A 19,476-nucleotide genomic window follows, 5' to 3' on the forward strand; every position below is an offset into this window, starting at 1 on the left:
CAGTACCCTGTCTCAAAGTGGGGGACAAATACCAGCAGTTCTGTGCCCTGAGGGCTCTCCCTTAATACCCCTAGCATGATACCCAGAGGGATAAATCCCAGCGGGCTTCTGTGTCCAGCCTCCCTCATGTCCCTGAAGAGAGAACAAGGAGGACACACTCCAGATTGCTACTCAGGCCCCACTCAATCCCCGACCCTGTCCTAAGCAGGGACAGAACCACTGCTCAAAGGCCCCGAGGATGGTGGGGGGCAAAGTTGTCCTGGGGGACATTTGCCGGGCTCCAGCCTTGGTCCCGTGATGCTGCCTCAGGCCGAACACATGGCACAGGAGACGTCGGGGGTCAGAAATGCAGGAAGATCTTTATTTACAGTAACAAATCAAACAGACAAAACCTCACAACCCCCCACCCAGCCTTTGCAGGGCGCATTTCCTCCCTGCCCTGCAGTTGAAGGCCCAAGCAGGGTAGGCCGGTATAGGTCGGGGGAGAGAGAGCTGGAGCCACTGGCCCTCCGGAGGCCTTCCGAGCAGGCGCAGTGTCCAACTGCTGCGTGGCTTGCACCTTCAAGTCAGGCCTGGAGAGCTCTGTCCTTCCCCTGTAACAAGAAGGCCAGGAAAGAAGGCGTTTCACAACAAGGAGAGTCTGGAATCTCCTCTCTCCACCAATTTGTGCATGGACACGCAGCTTCTCTGCGGGGAAGGCTTTTCTGGGCATCCTTTGTCAGCCATCACAGGGGCAGTTAAGGAAAAGGCTCCATGCAAGTGTGTGTGTGAGCATGCGTGCGCGCGCACGCACACTCGCATGCGATAGCCCAAGTGCTGGGGTCACAAGGGAGCAGCCGGCTGGGTTTATTGCACTTGCCTGTCTTCCTCAGCACCGAGAAGGGGGCGGGGAAGCCACTTCCAACGGCAAAGGGAGGCCAAGGCGTTCGATCTCCAACCTCCCACCCCGGCCAGCCCCCTGAAGCTCACAACACCCTGCTGCCCATAGCCACCGCTTCCCGCCTGGGGTGGGAGATGAGGCCGGTGCATGCGTTTTGTGCCACGTCTTGGGCCCCATCGTCCGAGTCCACAGGGCGGGAGGTTAGACGGGCCTGTGGGACCTCTGTGAAAAAGTCCTGTCTTTGTACTCTGGGTGCTGGCAGGCCAGCTGCAATCCCCCTGCGGGCTCACGATATCTAACTGCTGACCAGGGGACATCAGCCTATTCCTTCAAGTTGCAAACTAGCGGGCACTCCTGTGCCTAAAATACCAGCGAGCAGGCACCACGCCCTTGCCGTAGTTTGAACTAGCAGCATGGATGCTCCTGCAATAGCTGCCAATCAGCTGGCACCAGTGCACCTGGTACACTTTTCTTTGCCAGCCAAGGGCCACTCGTGCTGCTACAACATGCCAGCTATCAGCCAGCAGGGCACTGGAGCAGCCAGCCAGTGGGGTGGCACCATTCGCTGATTCCTCAGACAGCCGGTGGCTCGGTGCATGTCTGATCTTTGGCCCAGCAAGGCAGCTCAGGGTCTCTGCGTAGGACTTGCTCTCCTGCTCTCGGCTCAGGTGGCAGGAAGCAGCCACGCTGCTGTCTCAATTCCCCCGTGAACCGCTTGGGGTTACCCAAGCCGGACAGCGCTGGGGGAGGTAGAGAAAGAAAGTTTGGATCCTGCAGGTATCCAACGAATCTTCCGCTGTCCCATGGCTCTAAGGAGGGGACTCCCATCCCCAGGTGCTTTCCAGCCTCAGGTTACCGGCTCTGCTGGGGTCTCTGGACTCCTGCCCTTTCCATCTCCCGTGTGGCTCTCTCAAAGGCTCAGGAAACCTGCAGGATCCTCCGAACACATGACGCGGGGCAGGTCAAGAAAAATAAGAGCCAAATGAGTGGCGGGGTGGGGGTGGATCCCCAATCCAAGGCACCCCTGCCCCACCCCCGTCCCCTCGAGTTTATGCCTGGGCGAGGGATTTGGCTCTGGGTTCCTCGCCCCCGCCCCGCTTCAGGAGGAGAAACACAGGCCACAGCACTCCATGCAGATCTCCAGGCAGTCCGCGGACTCGCAGCAGGCATCCACGATGCCGCAGTCCATGTCGCAGGGGAGGTCGCAGTCGGCGCACTCCCCCGAGCCGCAGCAGCAGCAGCAGATGCAGGAGTCCTCGGAGCTGCAGGAGCCGCAGGTGGCGCAGTCCAGCACAATGTTGCAGAGGGTCAGGAACTCGCAGAAGAGGCAGGAGAGGATGCAGTGGACGCAGCAATCTGAGGAGGGGGATGGCAGAGCCAGGGAGGGAGTGTGGTGGGGGGGAGAGGACAGAAATGAATGATACTGTTATTCACGGACGCTGCCTGGCACAGCACCATCCCAGGGCTTGGATGGGAATGTTCCCAACAGGCATTTTAGGGTACCAGATTTAACCCCCTAGATCCCAGCTTCCATAGAGACCACCACAAACAATCTCAGGGCAGAGATCTGAGACCAGCCCGGGGCTGCTGGGCTCAGGGTGGTTGGTTATTTGGGCTTTGGCTTCTGCAGACACACAGGCAGGGTGGGGCCTGCGAATGGCTCTATAGGGCCAACCAGTGCTGCCCGGGGAGCTTAGAGACTCCATGGAATCCTCTCGGATCTTGGCCATTGCTGACGATTTTGTGTGGAAGGTGCCCAGATACTATGGTGATGGGCAGCAGTATAAAACCCTAAGCTAGGCAGACCGAAACCTGAAGGCAAACAAAAAGAACTCGCCAAAGGTCAGCAGTGAGAAACAGACGGCGCTTTACCAGAATGGGCTGATTCATTTAAAATGGGGGTGGGAGGGGAGGATGTAGGGATGGGGAAGAGCGCATCCCGGAATCTATGGGGCAGATGTAAGGCCAGTGTGAGGGGGAAGAGAGCGTCCCGGAATCTATGGGGCAAGTGTGAGGCCAGCGTGAGGGGGAAGAGAGCATTCCAGAATCTATGGGGCAGATGTAAGGCCAGCATGAGGGGGAAGAGAGCATTCCAGAATCTATGGGGCAGATGTAAGGCCAGCGTGAGGGGGAAGAGAGCGTCCCGGAATCTATGGGTCAAGTGTGAGGCCAGCGTGAGGGGGAAGAGAGCATTCCAGAATCTATGGGGCAGATATAAGGCCAGCGTGAGGGGGAAGAGCAGGTCCTGGAATCTATGGGGCAGGTGTGAGGCTTAGTTCTCCCTTAGTGAAGGAGATTACTGGAGGGCTGGGAGGGACATTACTGGGATTGAAGGGGATCCAAAACTATGCAAGGGTCATGAGATTAGGGGACAGGGGATCCCAGAACTAACAGGACCAGCGTTAGGCACGAGGAGGTGGGGCAGAGGACCTGGCAGGGAGGGGGGAGACCAGCCCAGAGCAAATAGGGAAAATGTGGGGGAATCGGACCAGGATCCACACAGCTCCCTGGCTTGAACGGTAGCAAGGGGCAGTCGGCGCAAAGCAGTAACTGTGGGCATCACCCCTTTCAAGCTGGGCGCTCCCATCTCTCGCTCGAGCATTGTAGCTCTTGTTCCCATTAGTGGACATGGAGGATTTGGGGAGCTGGGTGCGGGGGCAGGGAGAGCCGGTACCTTGCTGCGCCTCCACAGGGATCTGAGAGGAGGCTGATTTGGAGCTGCCTTTGCTCTTCTTGCTGCCCTGGCTGTTGATGGAGTAGTGTGACTGCAGCTTCCGATGAGGCTTCTGAGAACTGGGCAGCGAGCCCAGGACGCCGTTCCCGGCCTCTCGGTTTGTGCCGCCTGGGTCCGGGACACGCCCGGCGCCGTTCTGCAGCAGAGGGGTGCAGTCCATGGGGCTGGATGGCTGGAGACCCCGCAGGGGTGTTCGCACCTGGGGCTGGCCTGTGGGCAAGAGGCAGCAGTGTGTTAGAGAGAGCTGCACTCAGAGGAGCATCCCGCATGGCAGAGAAAAGACCGGTCCTGGCTCTAATGCATATCAAGGGAATTCTTACTGATGCTGCTGGACACAGAGGGGGTGTCTTGGCTGCACTCTGAACCCAGGTGTGTGGGACCCTGGCTTGTGGATGTGTTTCCAAGCCAGGCTTCAGCATCCACACTGCATTGTAAAGCTGGGTTGACAATTGCTGAACCCGGTCTCACAGCCACGCTGCGCCACACAGACCTTTGGACTTGGGTCTACGGCTTGAGCTGCGTCCACACTGCTAAATGACAGGGCTTGGACTCGACTACAGCGGGACTCAGGCTCTGACCCACCCCCCTAGCCACGTCCTAGGACCCAGGCCCTGAGAGCTTGCTGACTCATCAGACTGATTTGTGTGTGGACGGAATGGGGCTTGGGCTCAAACCTGAGTCAGAGCCTGGGTTTAGTTTGCAGTGTAGACACAGACAGAGTCTGTGGTTCTCTCTAGCTCCCAGCCCCCATTCCCTAGTGCCAGCACACAAGGTCTTCCCACATCCTGACCTGGACCAGTATTGGAAGGGACAGGGGGCTACAGGAAAGAGGGGCGTAGCTCACAATCTGGAACATGCACACGCTGGCCCCAACCACTCACGTATCCCCCATCATCTCCTCAGGCAGAGGTGCCGTTGCGCACAAGATCACACACTAACTGCACAGGTACAGGCAGAGAAACCTAGCAAGACATTCATCCATTAAGCTCTTAGATTGGAAGCTTTTCTGGGTGGGGGCCACTTTTTCATTATATGTGTGCACGCTGTCTAGTACAAAAGGGCCCCGATCCCCCTCCATAACACAACACCACAAGAGCTACCCCCCTCCATAATACACACAATAAAGAGTAATGAATAATGCACCAGATGGAGAGCGATGTAAGACCTAAGCAGTCTCTGTGAGAGACATTTCTCCCAGGGAATTAAAAAGGATGACTAACATTATTCATACAGGTGTGCCTTAAAATGTAGGCATCTAAACTAGTGGTTGGATTTTCAAAGGTGCTGGGCACCCACAGCTCCCACTGATGTTCAGTAAGGCAAGACCTTTTCCAGGGTGTCTGAAGTTTAGGAACCCCAGGGGGAACATTTTGGCCTGTATGAATAGGGTTCATATGTAACCCACTCCTGGCCATGGGCCATCAACAGGGTTTGAACCCACAACTGTCACCACCACAGCACAGCACAGACCTTTGCCCCTTTAACTTAAGGAGAAGCTTCCTGTGTTGGCAGCAGTATTAGGTTGCTAGCTTCTAATGGCCCACTAGAGAGCGTGACACAAATTTTGCCAGTGCATCAGATAAGTAGCAAGCTCACCTACCAACATGGTGGGGGTGGAGGGGAGGAGAATACATGGTAAAGTGTCATTAAAAAAAATAGAACCGCCCCTTACCCCGGTTAATTTCTATTTAGTTTAAATCAATTAGGAACAGGTTTAAACTACAGCCCAACCCTGTGTGCTCACAGTTGGGCCACAGGAGGCTGTATGAGGAACAAAAAAACATCTAAGGCTTTGTGCTTGACAGCCTCAGCAAGGCTTGCCAATCTCCTGGCAAACATGGACAGCAAACACTATAAATAAGGTGACTTCTTTACAAAGCTCATAATTGGAGCTGGTAGAAAAATAAGTAAATTCTAGAGGGGAGGAGGAATGGGCAGGGGAAATTTCCGCCCGGTCAAAATGCAGTTAAGCCCATGTGTAGACAAGGCTAAGTCCAGCAAAGATGTTTGAGTGGAAAGTACAATCCAGCTGGGCTTGCTTAAGGCTCTGCCCATCTAGGGGGAATTTTTATAAAGAGAACATTAAACAGCCCTGGTCCAATGGAACCATCTGGGAGAATTTTACTTGAACGGAGACACGGGAGAGCCCTGAAGCCATTTTTTGTTCTTCCTGGAAGGTATCTGGGGAGGCCATTTCTACTGGGCTTAAAGGCCTTTCACAGAATCACAGAAATGTAGGGCTGGAAGGGACCTCGAGAAGTCACCAAGTCCGGCCCTCAGTGCTTAGGCAGGACCAAGTAAATTTAGACCATGCCTGACAGGTGTTCGTCCAACCTGTTCTTAAAAACCACCAGTGACAGAGATTCCACAACCTCCCTTGGGAGCCTGGTTCAGAGCTTAACTACCCTGAAAGTTAGAAGGTTTTCCCTAATATCTAACCTAAATCTCCCTTGCTGGAGAGTAAGCCCATTACTTCTTGTCCCATCTTCAATGGACATGGTGAACAATTGATCACCGTCCTCTTTGTAACAGTCCTTAAGATACTGGAAGATTTATTAGGTTTTACCTGTCTTCTTTTTTCAGACTAAACGTGCCCAGTTTTATTAACCTTTCTTCAGGTTTTCTAAACCTTTGATCATGTGTGTTGCTCTCCTCTGGACTCTCTCCCAATTAGCCACACATTTCCTAACATTTGGCATCCAGAATTGGACACAATACTCCAGCTAAGGCCTCAACAGTGCCAATGGAGCAAGACAATTACCTCCTGTGTCTTACATACGACACTCCTGTCAATAAACCCTAGACTGGTACTAGCCTTTTTCACAAATGCATCACATTGTTGACTCACATTCAGTTTGTGATCCACTATGACCCCCAGATCCTTTTCAGCCTTACTACCCCCTAGCCAGTTATACTCCATTTTGTAGTTGTGCATTGAATTTTTCCTTTCTAAATGAAGAACTTAGCATTTGTCTGTATTGAATTTCATCTTGTTGATTTCAGACCAATTCGCCAATCCGTCAAGGTCATTTTGAACTCTCATCCTGTGCCCCGAAGTGCTTGCAACCCTGTTCCAGTTCGGTGCCGTCCGTAAATTTTATAAGCATACTCTTCACTCCATTATCCAAGTCATTGATGAAAATACTGAATAGTACCAGACCCAGGACTGACCCCCATGAGACTTCATTAGATACCCCTTCCCAGTTTGAGAGCGAACCATGGATAACTACTCGGTGAGTATGGTCTTTCAACCAGTTGTGCACCCACCTTATAGTAATTTCTTCTAGACTGCATTTCCCTAGTTTGCTTATGAAAATATCATGCGAGACTGTGGCAAAAGTCTTTCTAAAATCAAGATAGATCACATCTACTGCTTCCCCCCATCCACTAGGCCCGTAACCCCATCAAAGGAGGAAATTAGCTTGGTTTGGCATTATTTGTACTTGACGAATCCATGATGGTTATTCCTTATAACCCTTTGTGGAGGGCTATCAGCAAAGGCCATCTCCAGATTGTGAGGCTCTATCCCTTCTTGGCATAACCAGACAATCCTCTGCGGAGGCAGCCTTCATGTTCTGCCCCCAATCCACCCCAACCTCAAACAGATGAAACAGGGAGACGGGAGGCTCCTGGAAACTAGATCCTCAGCTGGTGTCTTCGGTGCAGCCCCATTGGCTTAGCTACGCTGATCTGGCCTGATACATCAGGGAGGGGGAAAGGGAGGCACAAAGGGTGGTGGTGGGGAGAAAGAGAGAGATGCAGAAGAAGATGACATAGTAGAGCAAGAGGGACATGAAGGAGGGAGGAGAAGGGATGGAAAATAAAGGAACGAGCGAGTGGAGTCCTATGGTAGAAGAATGGCCCAGTGGTTAGAACACTGACCTGGGACATAGGATACCTGGGTTTCTCACCCTGCTCTGTGTGCCCCTGGGCAAGTCCCTTAGTGTCTCTGCTTCAGTGATAGCCCTGTCCCCTCTCAGAGGGGGGTTGTGAGGATAAACCCAGCCCAGATTGCAATGCATTCAATTGCTATGGTGACGGGGTCATATAAGATATTCATGACAACGTGATGGGAAAGAAGAGAGCCCAGAAGGCAGGTTTTTAAGAGAGCTCAACACCAAAGAGGCTGAGCTCTTCTGAAAACCTGGTCCGTATAAAGGATAAAAGCCTACTGCTGCTACCAAATAATGAAGTTAGTCCTTTGGTGGAGGCGCTGACCACCACTGGTTCAGCTCCATTGATGGCAGTAACGTGGCTGGACTTGGGCTGCGACCACTGCGTTGATGCCACCTGCTCAGAGAGGGTCTAAATGACACCCTGGATCAAAACTACCCTGGACTGAACTACGCTAGCACAACCCTCAAAGCAGCTGCCCCCACAGGGTGATTTCCCAAAATAAGGCTAGCACAGACACCGCCCAGGCTGGTCAGCTGTCTGAGGGCCACAAATGGGCTGCTGACCTCAGGGAGGAGTTGTGTGTTCACATTGGACTCCCCCTCCCCCCCAATCCCAGGGCTGAAAGTCAGAAGGGAGCTTGAGAAGACAATGCCCGGTAAGAAAGCTGGGTTGTGGATCTCTTGCCAAACAAATTAATGCCCTTAATTAAAGGGATCCACAACCTCTGGCTGGACATTAAAGGGGAGGAAAACAAACATCTGCTTCAGCTGCGACTCCCTCTTGTCCTCGCATTCTGCAGAAACAAGTCAGGCTTGCGAATCTCCCTAGCTGGGGCCAAAGGGCTGCTCGTCTGTACTTTGCCGTGGCCAGACAAGGCAATGTGGGGGAATCTGGAGAATAGTTTAATCCTGCCTTCCCCCCCATGCGTGGTTAGTTGGCCTGGTTATCGACCACAGACAGGATTTGGAATCCAGATCAGGAAGGGTTAATCATCAATCTCCCCGGCCCGCAACATAACCAAATAAATAGAACTCTGCCTGCCGTTGTCTGTGCCAAACTTTGAATTTCTCTCTCTCTCTCTCATCAGTAAACAAGTGATGATTCAGCAGAAAGGCTTGAGGGCAAAGGCACCTGGAGCCAAGCCGGGGAACAGTAGCCGCATTCTGTTCGGGGCGTCAGTGGGACAGGGAGCCTGAACTGCAGGGATGAGAAGGGCCAGGACTGCATCGAGCAAGACGTCCAAACACAAGGTGCTTCTGTCTCACGTTGGCGAGAATGCCAGGCCGCTCGCAGGCAAAAATAAAATCGATGGAGGTAAGAAAACAGCATCTTGTTTTCCCAGCCTGGGTATCCCAGCAGGGCTGCGAGCGCTACACTCGTCTGGCTAGCAGAAATGGGGAAATGGCTGGCAAGGAAGTAGTGGGGCTTGCAAAGCAGGTTCGTCCCACACAGAATGGGGGCGGGGCAGTCCCAGGCAGTCACTAGTGCTTAAGGCTGGTTTTAGAGCATGAACGAGGCCGGGGGGAAAGTTTAAGCAACTGGATCCTAAAGGAGGGTGATTGTGTGAGAGGCTCCATGGCAGAGCATGCTGGGAAAAGCGGGACTGAAAATTGAGGTGAAAACAACCGGGCGATGTGATCCAGAAGGAGGGGGATAGATAGAGGAGGGGTGAGAAGGGGATAGGAAGGAAGAGGAGGAGATGAAAGAAAGAACAAACTGAGCTTGGATTAAATCAGACTCCCATTCCCCAACCTTTTCCTCTTTGAGGTGCTGGGTGATTTTCATTTTCAGTTTCCAGCTAGGAGGAGAAGCGCCTGAAAGCACACGAGCACCTGTCCTTGAGAGATCCCCAGCCTGAATGTACACACCGACGGAGAGGAGCGGGATCCAAACTTTCAGCTGATTCTCCAAAGCAGGAAACCTTTAGACGCTCTCCCATTGTCACAATGAAGGCCTGATCCTGCCCCCCCCCCTGAGGAGCTTGGGGGAAGCAGGAGCAGGCCCCAAAGATCACATGGCCCCAAAGATAATGGCCTAGGGGAAAAAACGTTTGCAGGGGAAGAAAAAGGAACCATTTTTGAGGCTGTTTAGGGTTCCAGGTTCCAGAAGGACTGGTTCCACACATTTCTTCTTGACGTCATTGGGAGGAGGCACTTGGCTCCTCTGACAGGCCCCACTGCTGTTTCGATGATTATTACCTGTTATCATATCATCATACCTATTATCATAGTATCTCTGGGCCCCAGTCCCGGAGAAGGATGCCCCTATGCAAAGGGCTGTATCAACACAGAACAAAAACAGGGTCCCTGCCCTAAGGCACTTACTGTCTAAGCGGCCACTCAAAATCAGTGGCTGCTTTTGAAAACAGCCTCATTAGCTTGGCTTAATCACTCCGCAAGTTCCTTCCTTAATGTTTAAACCAGCATTGTTCTGTACAAGATGTAATCGAGGTGCCCTAATTGCATAAACTGCGTATTTTGGGTGTGTTTTTTTCTTATACTGTGTTATCATGGCAAACCAGATCAACAGCTCTGTGTTGAGGGGAAGGATGGTCTTGTCTGGATTCAACACCCATTTCTGCCGCAGGCTCCCTGTGTCATCTTAGACCAGTCATTTAAAGGATGGAATTTCTGCTGGTGCTGTAGATTCTCAGCACTTCTGATAACCAGGCCCTTAACTCTGTCCCCTCCACCCCCATCTGTATAGGGACTAGGGATAACACCATTTCCTTTCTGCCTTGTCTATTTAGACTGTAAGCTCTTTGGAACAAGGACTATCTAATACTGTGTGTCTGTTCAGCGCCTATTACATACAATAGGGCCCCTGTCTCTCAGTGCTAGCATAGTAATAAAATAGCTACACATGGACATACATTTATACACCGGCTAAACAGAGCTGCCCCCCGAACTGGGTTGTATCCTTGGCGCAAACTCCAAGTGAACTTCTACAGCTGAGTTTAAATCCGCCCCTGAGAACATGGGTTTGCGCTGACATGACCTTAACCGCAGGGGCACAAGTGAGATTACATAGTGGTGAATCCCTAAATCAGAAAATTAAAGGTGAGGCCTCAGCTGATAAGAATTTTGCTCCCAGCTGCTCCTTACCATTTCCCCAGTTCTCCCAACACGCTCTCCCTGCGGAGGCTGGTCTCCCGGCTCTTCCCCCAGGCATGATTTGTTAGAATGGCATCTCTCCCGTCGTCAAAGAGACAAGAAGATACAATAGCTCCTGGGGTGGGCGGGTGTGTTTCCAAACTGTCATGAGACTAGTGTTCGAGAGGGTGCAGTCCTGCCAGACTCTAACTGTCTGGGCCCTGCCCCTCTAAAAGGCCCTATCTTCAGTTCAACCCTGTCCAAAGCCCACTGCAGCAAACAGAAGTCTTTCAAGCCCAGAGCCAGGGAATCCAGTTACAACCAGTGATTGTCCCCTGATTTTTTTGCAACTTTTAGCCTACTTGTAGCTGGACTAAACTATTATTTATCATACAGTAGCACAGAGAGAGACCTCCAGCCAAGATCCAGGCCCCATTGTGGTAGGTGCTGAAGGTACCCCAAGTAAGAGACAGTTCCTGCCCTGAAGAGCTTACAGTCTAAACAGAAACACAGAGAGGGGAAGTGAATTGGCTGCAGGTTAAAGGCAGAGCTGGGAATTGAACCCATGTCTTCCAAATTTCTAGCAAAGTACTGCATCCTCTAGATTACACTCCCTCCTCTAATGCACTAATCTTTTTCACCCAGTTACGGGGAAACAGTCTCTATTGCCCCGTTGGAACCAGGTCCCCACCTTCATTTGGTGTAGACAGAGTCTAGCAGTGCATGGTCCAGTATGATTCCAATATGCTAGGCTTCAAAACTCCTGCTCAATCCGATGCAAGAAAGGCCCATTGGGCCCAGGAATCTGATGCAGTCCACAGAGAGAAAGTCAGAAGCACGGGTCAGGAATTTTCAGACATGCCTCGCCAGCCACTCCCCACAAATATTCTACAGCTTCAGTCGTTAAATGTTTTTGAAAATGGCAGGGTTTACAAAAGTGCCTGGTGTACATGGTTTGGCTTTCTCTGTTTCTTTGCATTCCTCGGATTAAATTGTTTGTAAATCAAAATCATTCCCTGATTCAGACAAGCACTGAGCAGCAGAGAAGCCAGGCCAGAATTTCCCCTCAGAGTTAGTAATAATATCTTACAGCTATAGGGCGGTTTTCCACACAAAGGATCCCAAAACACTCAAAAGGAGATGGAAGAATGGCTACAGTCTACCTCCGACATGCAGCCGCCTCTGGGGAGGAATGCAACAGCTGTTTAACAGTGCAGTGCAACACTACACGACAAGTGAGTCCAGGAGGGTCTCGTATCCAATTGCAAGTTCAAGGAGAATTTAGGGAGTTAGAATGCAATTAACCAGTTAGTCCTGGTTTCCTGGACCATTTCTATCACCCCTATTTTGGGGACATTGTATTAGATATTTAATGGCCTAAAGAGGCCAGGACCTTGATTTTAATTCCTATACAAGAGATGGCACCTTCAGCAGCTCCTAGCACTATGTAGATTTGGCTCTAGTCATGTCATCAGGAACTTTGAGTGGATTGAGGATCTGACCACAGCAGTGTCTCTTCCTGCTAAGACCAGGTTTTAAGAACAATCAATTTCGCTGAAGGTCATTTTTCTGAGTCCCTCACAACGTTGGGATAATACCAGGATCATGGAACAAAGACACAATTCCAAAGCCCCCTTCCCAAAGCTCCCTGCCTTCTCCCATAAGTGCTGACTCTCGGATAATTTAACCTCTCCTATACTTCAGAATGCATCATTTCACCTCCCTCTGGTATTATCCACAGGGGGATACATCAAGATACACCTGAGATCTGTTTGCCCTGCACCACAGAGTAGATTTTCAAAGGAACTCAGCCCCCAGCTGCTCCCATTGTGACATTGATGGCCAGACTTTCCCAATAACTCAGCACATTGGGTGCTGAGCAATTCTGAAAACTTTGGCTATTTACTTACGTACCTAAAAGGGAACTGAACTGTTTGGAAAATCTGGCCCCAATTCTGGGTCCTGAGCACTTGGAAATCAGACCTGAGGTCTTTGAAATTTGGCCCAGGTCTTGAAAGCCTGAAGATATTTGCAGTTCATCGTTGCTTCATCATTAGGGAAAGACCCACATCTTCCTGACAAGGGATTTTTGATTGGCCATTAGCAAAGGTCATAATTAAAACAAACATTCCCCACCTTACTAAGATACCACCGTTACTTCCCATTCGAAGCACAGTGAATTACGCGGGTGTCTCAGATAGCAGTGTGGGGTAACTGCTGGAAAATGACGACTTTTTAATGGCAGCTTCCGGTAGAACAGGTTTCACTGTATTTAATCCCCACATGGTAAATGTGAAGTGTCTGTTCAAAGGTCCACCCTGATTGGTTGTCACACACTCCGGCATCATTAGCCCATAAAGCGGCATGACTGGAGAGTGACGGAGTTGGTGTGGCTGTTGGAAAGAGATAAATTCATCAAAGAAACGCAGGGCTGGGCGGGACCTCGAGACGGCATCGAGCCCAGCCCGCTGCACCGAGGCAGGACCAAGTGAACCTAGACTGTCGTTGCTGACAGGTTTGGCCAATTCTTAAAAACCTCCAATGATGGTGATTCAACAGCCTGTTCCAAACCTGAATGACCCTTCATTGAGGGTTAAGGCACATAAGTAGCCTCACTCCTAGAGCTCAGGTTTCCTGGTGCTAGGTGAGAAGTTACACAAACAAATCCAGTTCCATGGTTGCTTGTTTCCCCCCTGACCCATTAGATCAGATTAGATCAGAAAAGAAGAATGGGCCAGGGGTCTGGGTGCTAATCTAGGGGTCAATTCCCTGCTCTGCCACAGATTCTCCGTGTGACCTTGGGTAACTCAGTTAATATGGGATTTCCAAAGCCACCTCAGTGGGCTAGGCACCTAACTCCCATTGAAAGTCAATGGGTCTTAGGCACCTAACTCACTTAGGAATTGCCTTTGTGCCTCAATTCCCCACCTGTGCGATGGGGATACTAGCACTCCCCTACTCACAGGGGTGCTGGGAGGATCAATACGTTAAAGATTACGAGGGGCTCAGATATTATGGTATGGGGGCCAGATAAGTACCTAAGATCATTGTTCCGTCCAGTCCAATATCATCCTTCCAGCTGCATGCCTGGAGATTCAGAGGAAAGATTTAACTTCATCACAATGCAGTTAACCAATGCTATATTCAGTGGGGGAAATTCTTCCTGACTCCTGTTGCAATCTGATGATACCCTGAAGCATGAGGCTGGATTCCCCCCCCCCCCTCCACACACACACAGCCTGCGTACCTGTCAACTGCCCTAGCGTTGTTCATCCACTCCAGAGGGAGCTTGCTCTCTTTCCAGGTAAGCCACCTAGGGCGGACTGCACTGGGGCTGATGCGGAGGCATCATGTGTGAGCCAATCCGCGGCAAAGAGAGGAGGGCTGAGAACTTGCTCCCCCGGCAGAGTACAGCAGAGTGACTGAGAGGTGCAGAAGGTCAGATGCCTGCAAGGTTTCCAAGTTACAGTACAGGAAGCACGTAATCTCTTCACTCCACGTACTCTCATCCTGTCCATCCATCAGGATCAACCCTACTTCGCTATCCTTTCCCTGGCTGCCCTCCGTCCTACCCGCTAGTCTGCACCACCGGCAATTTGTCAACCTCACTCAGAGCCTCAGCTCCCACCGTCCCGCTTTCCAATAGGAAGCCTCAATCCATTTCATGTCCCTGGAAAAGTAAAGACTCTACTGAACTACTATCCAACGAAAGGGGATTTACTGTTGTGTGCCTACGGGGCAGACTGAGGGCAAGACACTTAAATCCAGGCTCAGGGATGCAGTCCGAGGGCAGGGAGAGAACAGATCTAATGATTCAGCAAGGGACTGGCCTGCTTTCTCCCAAACTTGCTAAACCACCTTCCCTCGCCTTCAGCACGAGGCACAGTGGGGGTGGCTTGCCCCTGGATCCAGCTCTGCTGTAAATCCTCAGCTGGTGTTTTCAGGGGACAGGGGATAGAGCTGGTTGTCTGCACTGGCAAAAATGGGACCCATAATGCAACGGTGGCGCTGCCCCAGCAAAAGTGGGCGCATGGATAGAGGTTATGCCTACGCTGCGCTCCAAAGCACGATTGCAGCTTCCCCTAATTAACGGGCAAAGCTAAAAACAGCACAGAAGCCCCAGCAACACAGCTTCAGCACAGACTAGCATTGCAAGTACACACCCAGGGGGAATGGGTGGGCCTGTACAGCACACACCGGTGGCTATGCCATCATGGCGATTCGCAGCTGTGCTCGCTTGATTAAAGCTAGCGTGGCTACGCCTGCCTGAGCGGCAGTGACCCTCCGATTGCAGATCGATAGCATAGCCACAGACAGACAGAACTCTGGCGATCTTCCCACTGTGTCATCTGACCCTTCACAGAGCAGGATTTCGACAGCACAGTGCTAAAAACGCTCTCGACCTGCCTATGCCACGGCTTTCATCACTGCCACCCCGGCGGAGCTGTACCCCCAATGCATGAGCCCCCCTTGTCTTGTGCCTCTGCAGAGCTGCTGGTATCAGATCTCTCTCAAAGGACACGACCCGTCTCTCATGTGGGAACTGCAGATCCTCAGCCCTACTGTGCCCTTAGCTGTGTTTGGGGCAGTCAGAGAGATGCACTTTAGCCTTAAACCCACAATCCCTGCAGGTTGGTCCCGCCACTTCTTCAACCCCTAGTTACTTAACTTGCCTACATGCCGGTGTAGGAGGGACCATCTGTAATGTTAGCAAAACCCCTCCCATTTCCCCCTTCTCTCCCTCTAGGGGGCTCTCCCCGTCTGGTGCATTTCACAGGAGTTAGAAGGCGTGTTCCTCATTTTTCTTCCCACATGTCCCTGTGTATAACTTTGGCAGGTAAGGTTAACGCTACAGACAACAGCAGCAGCAATTACCCCCTCACTGGATGCTACTCCGACTTTCGCCACCCAGACTAGCGCCACATCCTAGTGTGGGGGATAAAAATACAGCTCCCTGCTTTTATCTGGGAGTGGGAGGATAATGGAAGAACAGGGATAGTGCTCACTCTTGCTAGGAGCCTCTGACATTATTTTTGTATGTATTACGGTATTTCCTACAAGCCCCAACCTGGGACTAGGCCTATTGTGCTAGGTGCTGTACATACCAAAAATGAAAAGACAGTCCCAGTCCCAAATAGTTTATGGGTTTCTTTGAACCCATGAGTGAGGGGAGAGGTACCATCGTGATTTCAAGGAGCCAAACCCCCAATGCTGCCCCCGCCCCAGCAGAACCCAAGGAAAAGAAGCAGAGACTTATGTAAACAACAAGGAGTCTGGTGGCACCTTAAAGACTAAGGCTAGGTCTACACTACCTGCCTGAACCGGCGGGTAGAAATCGACCTCTCGGGGATCGATTTATCGCGTCCCGTCGGGACGCGACAATCGATCCCCGAATCGACGCTCTTACTCCACCAGCGGAGGTGGGAGTAAGCGCCGTCGACAGGAAGCCGCAGAGGTCGATTTTGCCGCCGTCCTCACAGCGGGGTAAGTCGGCTGCGATATGTCGAATTCAGCTACGCTATTCACGTAGCTGAATTTGCGTATCTTAAATCGACCCCCCCCGTAGTGTAGATGTAGCCTAACAGATTTATTTGGGCATAAGCTTTCGTGGGTAAAAACCTCACTTCTTCAGATGCATAGAGTGAAAGTTACAGATGCAGGCATTATATACTGACACATGGAGAGCAGGGAGTTACTTCGCAAGTGGAGAACCAGTGTTGACAGGGCCAATTCAATCAGGGTGGATGTAGTCCACTCCCAATACTAGATGAGGAGGTGTCAATTCCAGGAAAGGAATTGACACCTGAAGTTTCTGAAGTTTTTTTGTTCAATGATAGTGACTAACAGACTTCAAAGAGAAACAGCAGAACTAAAATTCATTTGCAAATTTAACACCATTAATCTGGGCTTGAATAGGGACTGGGAGTGGCTGGCTCATTACAGAAGCAGCTTTTCCTTTCCTGGAATTGACACCTCCTCATCTAGTCTTGGGAATGGACTACATCCACCCTGATTGAATTGGCCCTGTCAACACTGGTTCTCCACTTGCGAAGTAACTCCCTGCTCTCCATGTGTCAGTATATAATGCCTGCATCTGTAACTTTCACTCTATGCATCCGAAGAAGTGAGGTTTTTATCCACGAAAGCTTATGCCCAAATAAATCTGTTAGTCTTTAAGGTGCCTCCAGACTCCTTGTTGTTTTTGTAGATACAGACTAACACGGCTACTCCCTGATACCAGAGACTTACGTGTCACAGCTTCGGGAGTGACCATGAATTCTGACGTGGCCTCACTTTTGGGTGGTGCTGTTCCATTTGCCAGGAAGTTCAGGGACTTGTCGTCATCTGGCGGTTTCTCTTTCTCCTCCGTTGCTGGGGCCTGAGGGTGAGGGGCTGGGATGTGGCACAGAGCAGGCGGTGCTACCGCTGGATTCTGCGTGGAGGAAGTGCACGAGATCTCCTCCTGATCTGAGAAAGACAGTAAGGTTCTAATTATTATTATATGTGCTACCATACCATGGACCAGGCTCTTACCTTGCTAGGTGCGGTACAAAGACAGAACATAGACAGTCCCTGCCCCAAGGAGCTTACAATTGCAATATAAGACCAGAGACAACAGATGGCATCAGACAGACTGAGTGGGGAGTACCAGGAAACAATGAGACACCTCTTCCATCATTCGTTCCATCTTCACAACCCTTAAACAGTGCAAAGGCAGCAGGCTTCCCAGATTCAAGCCTGGGCACACTATTCACAAGAAAGTTAAGAAGCCTAGGGCCGGATCCTCAGCTAGCATAAACAGGCACAGCTCCATTGACGCCAAGGGAGCTACATCGATTTACACCAGTTGAGGATCTGGCCATTTTGGGTGGCATTTTCAGAAGTGCTCAGCACGGTCCGACTTTGCTCCTCAAGCAGTTCAGAGCCGCCCAGAGGTGGGGGGGGGCAAGTGGGGCAATTTGCCCCGGGCCCCACAGGGGCCTCCACGAGAATACACTATTCTATAGTATTGCAACTTTTTTTTATGGAAGGGGCCTCCAAAATTGCTTTGCCCCGGGCCCCCTGAATCATGTGGGCGGCCCTGATGCAGTTAATGGTAAAAGTCCCCTTGACTTTGCTAGGACAGAGTCAGGCCAGTGCTGAGTACGTGTGAATTCTCTGGGGGCAGGGACTATCGTGTTCTGTGTTTGTACAGTGCCTAGAACAATGGGCTCCTGGTCTGTGACTGGGGCCCTTAGGCGCTACTGCTGGACAAACCATTAAATAAGACACTTAGACTTTAAGGCCAGTAGGGACCATCATGATCATCTAGACTGACCTGCTGCACATTGCAGGTCACAGAACCTCACCCGCCCACTCCTGGAATAGACCCCTCACCTCTAACTGAGATACTGAAGTCCTCAAATCATGACTTAAAAGACTTCAATAAACATCATTTTGAAAATCCCACCAGGTTTTCACAATTCAAATTTTAAAATCATACAACATTTCTCAGGTGTTTTACTCAGAAACAGGCTGGTGCATCATTTGATTTTGTTTAAATCCAACCCCTGCTTATTTTCTAATGTTAAAATGCCGTGTGCACGTGACGGTCAGTTTGTTCCTGGAAGACGCACAGCAATTCGAAATGGTCACAAAGTCTGAGGTCCGTTTGGTTACCCTGTGAAAAGCAAAACCTCTCTGTCCCATATGCTGCCCTTGGCAGCGAGCTCCCAGCCTTGGCCTTGCAGAGCTCACCCGAGCGCTCTGGAAGTACCCACGTAGACAGCACTTGGACGTTATGGCTCCGGCCCTGAAGCCTATTTCCCGCCCCAGGCTCCAGAGCCCAAGCTCCAGCCCAAAAGGCGACACCTACCCAGCTATTGTTAGTGTGGTAGCATGAGCCCGAATCTGTCGACCTGGACTAGGAGGCTCCCTGCCGTGGACAGGGCAGTCATATCCATAGCGGCCTGCTATGAAATTGGAAACATGGGTATTTTTCCCATGATCATTTGTAGAAAAAAATATTTGAAATTTTCACTCAGACCCTACTGGAGTCCTGCCTGGGCACTGCTGGGAGCAAGCCCATGCTACAAGAGCTCCAGTTAGCAACCCTGAGGGCACTGCTGTGGGGAAGCTCACACTGCCAGGGGTTCTATCCAGCAGGGATAGGACACTGCTGTGTGGAAGCTCACTGGGACTCCAGCAGACTGCACTGCTTTCTCACAGCAGCATCCTATCACAGGGGTGAATAAAAAGTCCCATGCTGTGGGAGTCTTTGCCGGCATGGGCTTTGGGCACTTCCGTGAAGAAGGGCCCAGGAACCGTAGTGGGCATTAGAAGGGCGCTGCTCTGAGGAGGATCTCACCAGGGCGATCCCAGATGGGAGGAAGAGGGCACTGAGTGACAGGCAGCTCATGCTGCCGCAGTCCCAGCTGGCACCCACAAGACGCTGCTGCATGAGAAACGTGGGAGAGCGGTTACCGCAGCACAGCGAGACCAGTGAGAAAGAGGAGGAGGCCATCAGGCACACGCCACCTGCTCCCGAAGCCTGCTGGAAAGGTACAGCTCCTTCGCACCCACACAGACTGAGCAGCTGGTTGTCACATATCCCAGCTTCAGCCAGAATCCTCTGGATTGCCAGGCTCCTGAGATTCCCTTGGCTTGGCTTTTGTCTGGCAGGTCTCTGTCAAAGGGGCTGGCCCACAGGAGCTGGACAAACCAGACATGCAGCCCTCAGCACTTGGTGGAAGATATAGCCTTAGGCTTGGTCTACACTACCCCCCCCAATTCGAACTAAGGTACGCAACTTCAGCTACGTGAATAACGTAGCTGAAGTCGAAGTACCTTAGTTCGAACTTACCTTGGTCCACACGCGGCAGGCAGGCTCCCCC

At 51.4% G+C, this 19,476-nt stretch overlaps 1 protein-coding gene and 1 long non-coding RNA gene across 3 annotated transcripts in view; one reads left to right on the forward strand and one right to left on the reverse strand.

Moving 5' to 3' along the window:
• Positions 1-340: 340 nt before the first annotated feature.
• The window catches only part of MDFI (MyoD family inhibitor), a 42,290-nt gene continuing 23,154 nt past the window's right edge, over positions 341-19,476 (reverse strand). For both annotated transcript variants that reach the window (XM_034767349.1, XM_034767350.1), the window contains exons 3-5: positions 16,853-17,071; positions 3,555-3,824; positions 341-2,236 (exon numbers count right to left, since the gene is read on the reverse strand). In XM_034767349.1, coding sequence (XP_034623240.1) covers positions 1,980-2,236; positions 3,555-3,824; positions 16,853-17,071 — 746 coding nt within the window. In that variant the 3' untranslated portion in view covers positions 341-1,979. The remainder of the gene's footprint in view (positions 2,237-3,554; positions 3,825-16,852; positions 17,072-19,476) is intronic.
• Positions 6,652-10,008, forward strand: LOC117875850. Its single transcript, XR_004645365.1, has 3 exons — positions 6,652-6,847; positions 8,599-8,825; positions 9,303-10,008. It is a non-coding gene; the product is annotated as an uncharacterized LOC117875850 (long non-coding RNA).

The sequence above is a fragment of the Trachemys scripta genome, chromosome 4, assembly GCF_013100865.1.
Source record: "Trachemys scripta elegans isolate TJP31775 chromosome 4, CAS_Tse_1.0, whole genome shotgun sequence".
NCBI lineage: Eukaryota > Metazoa > Chordata > Testudines > Emydidae > Trachemys > Trachemys scripta.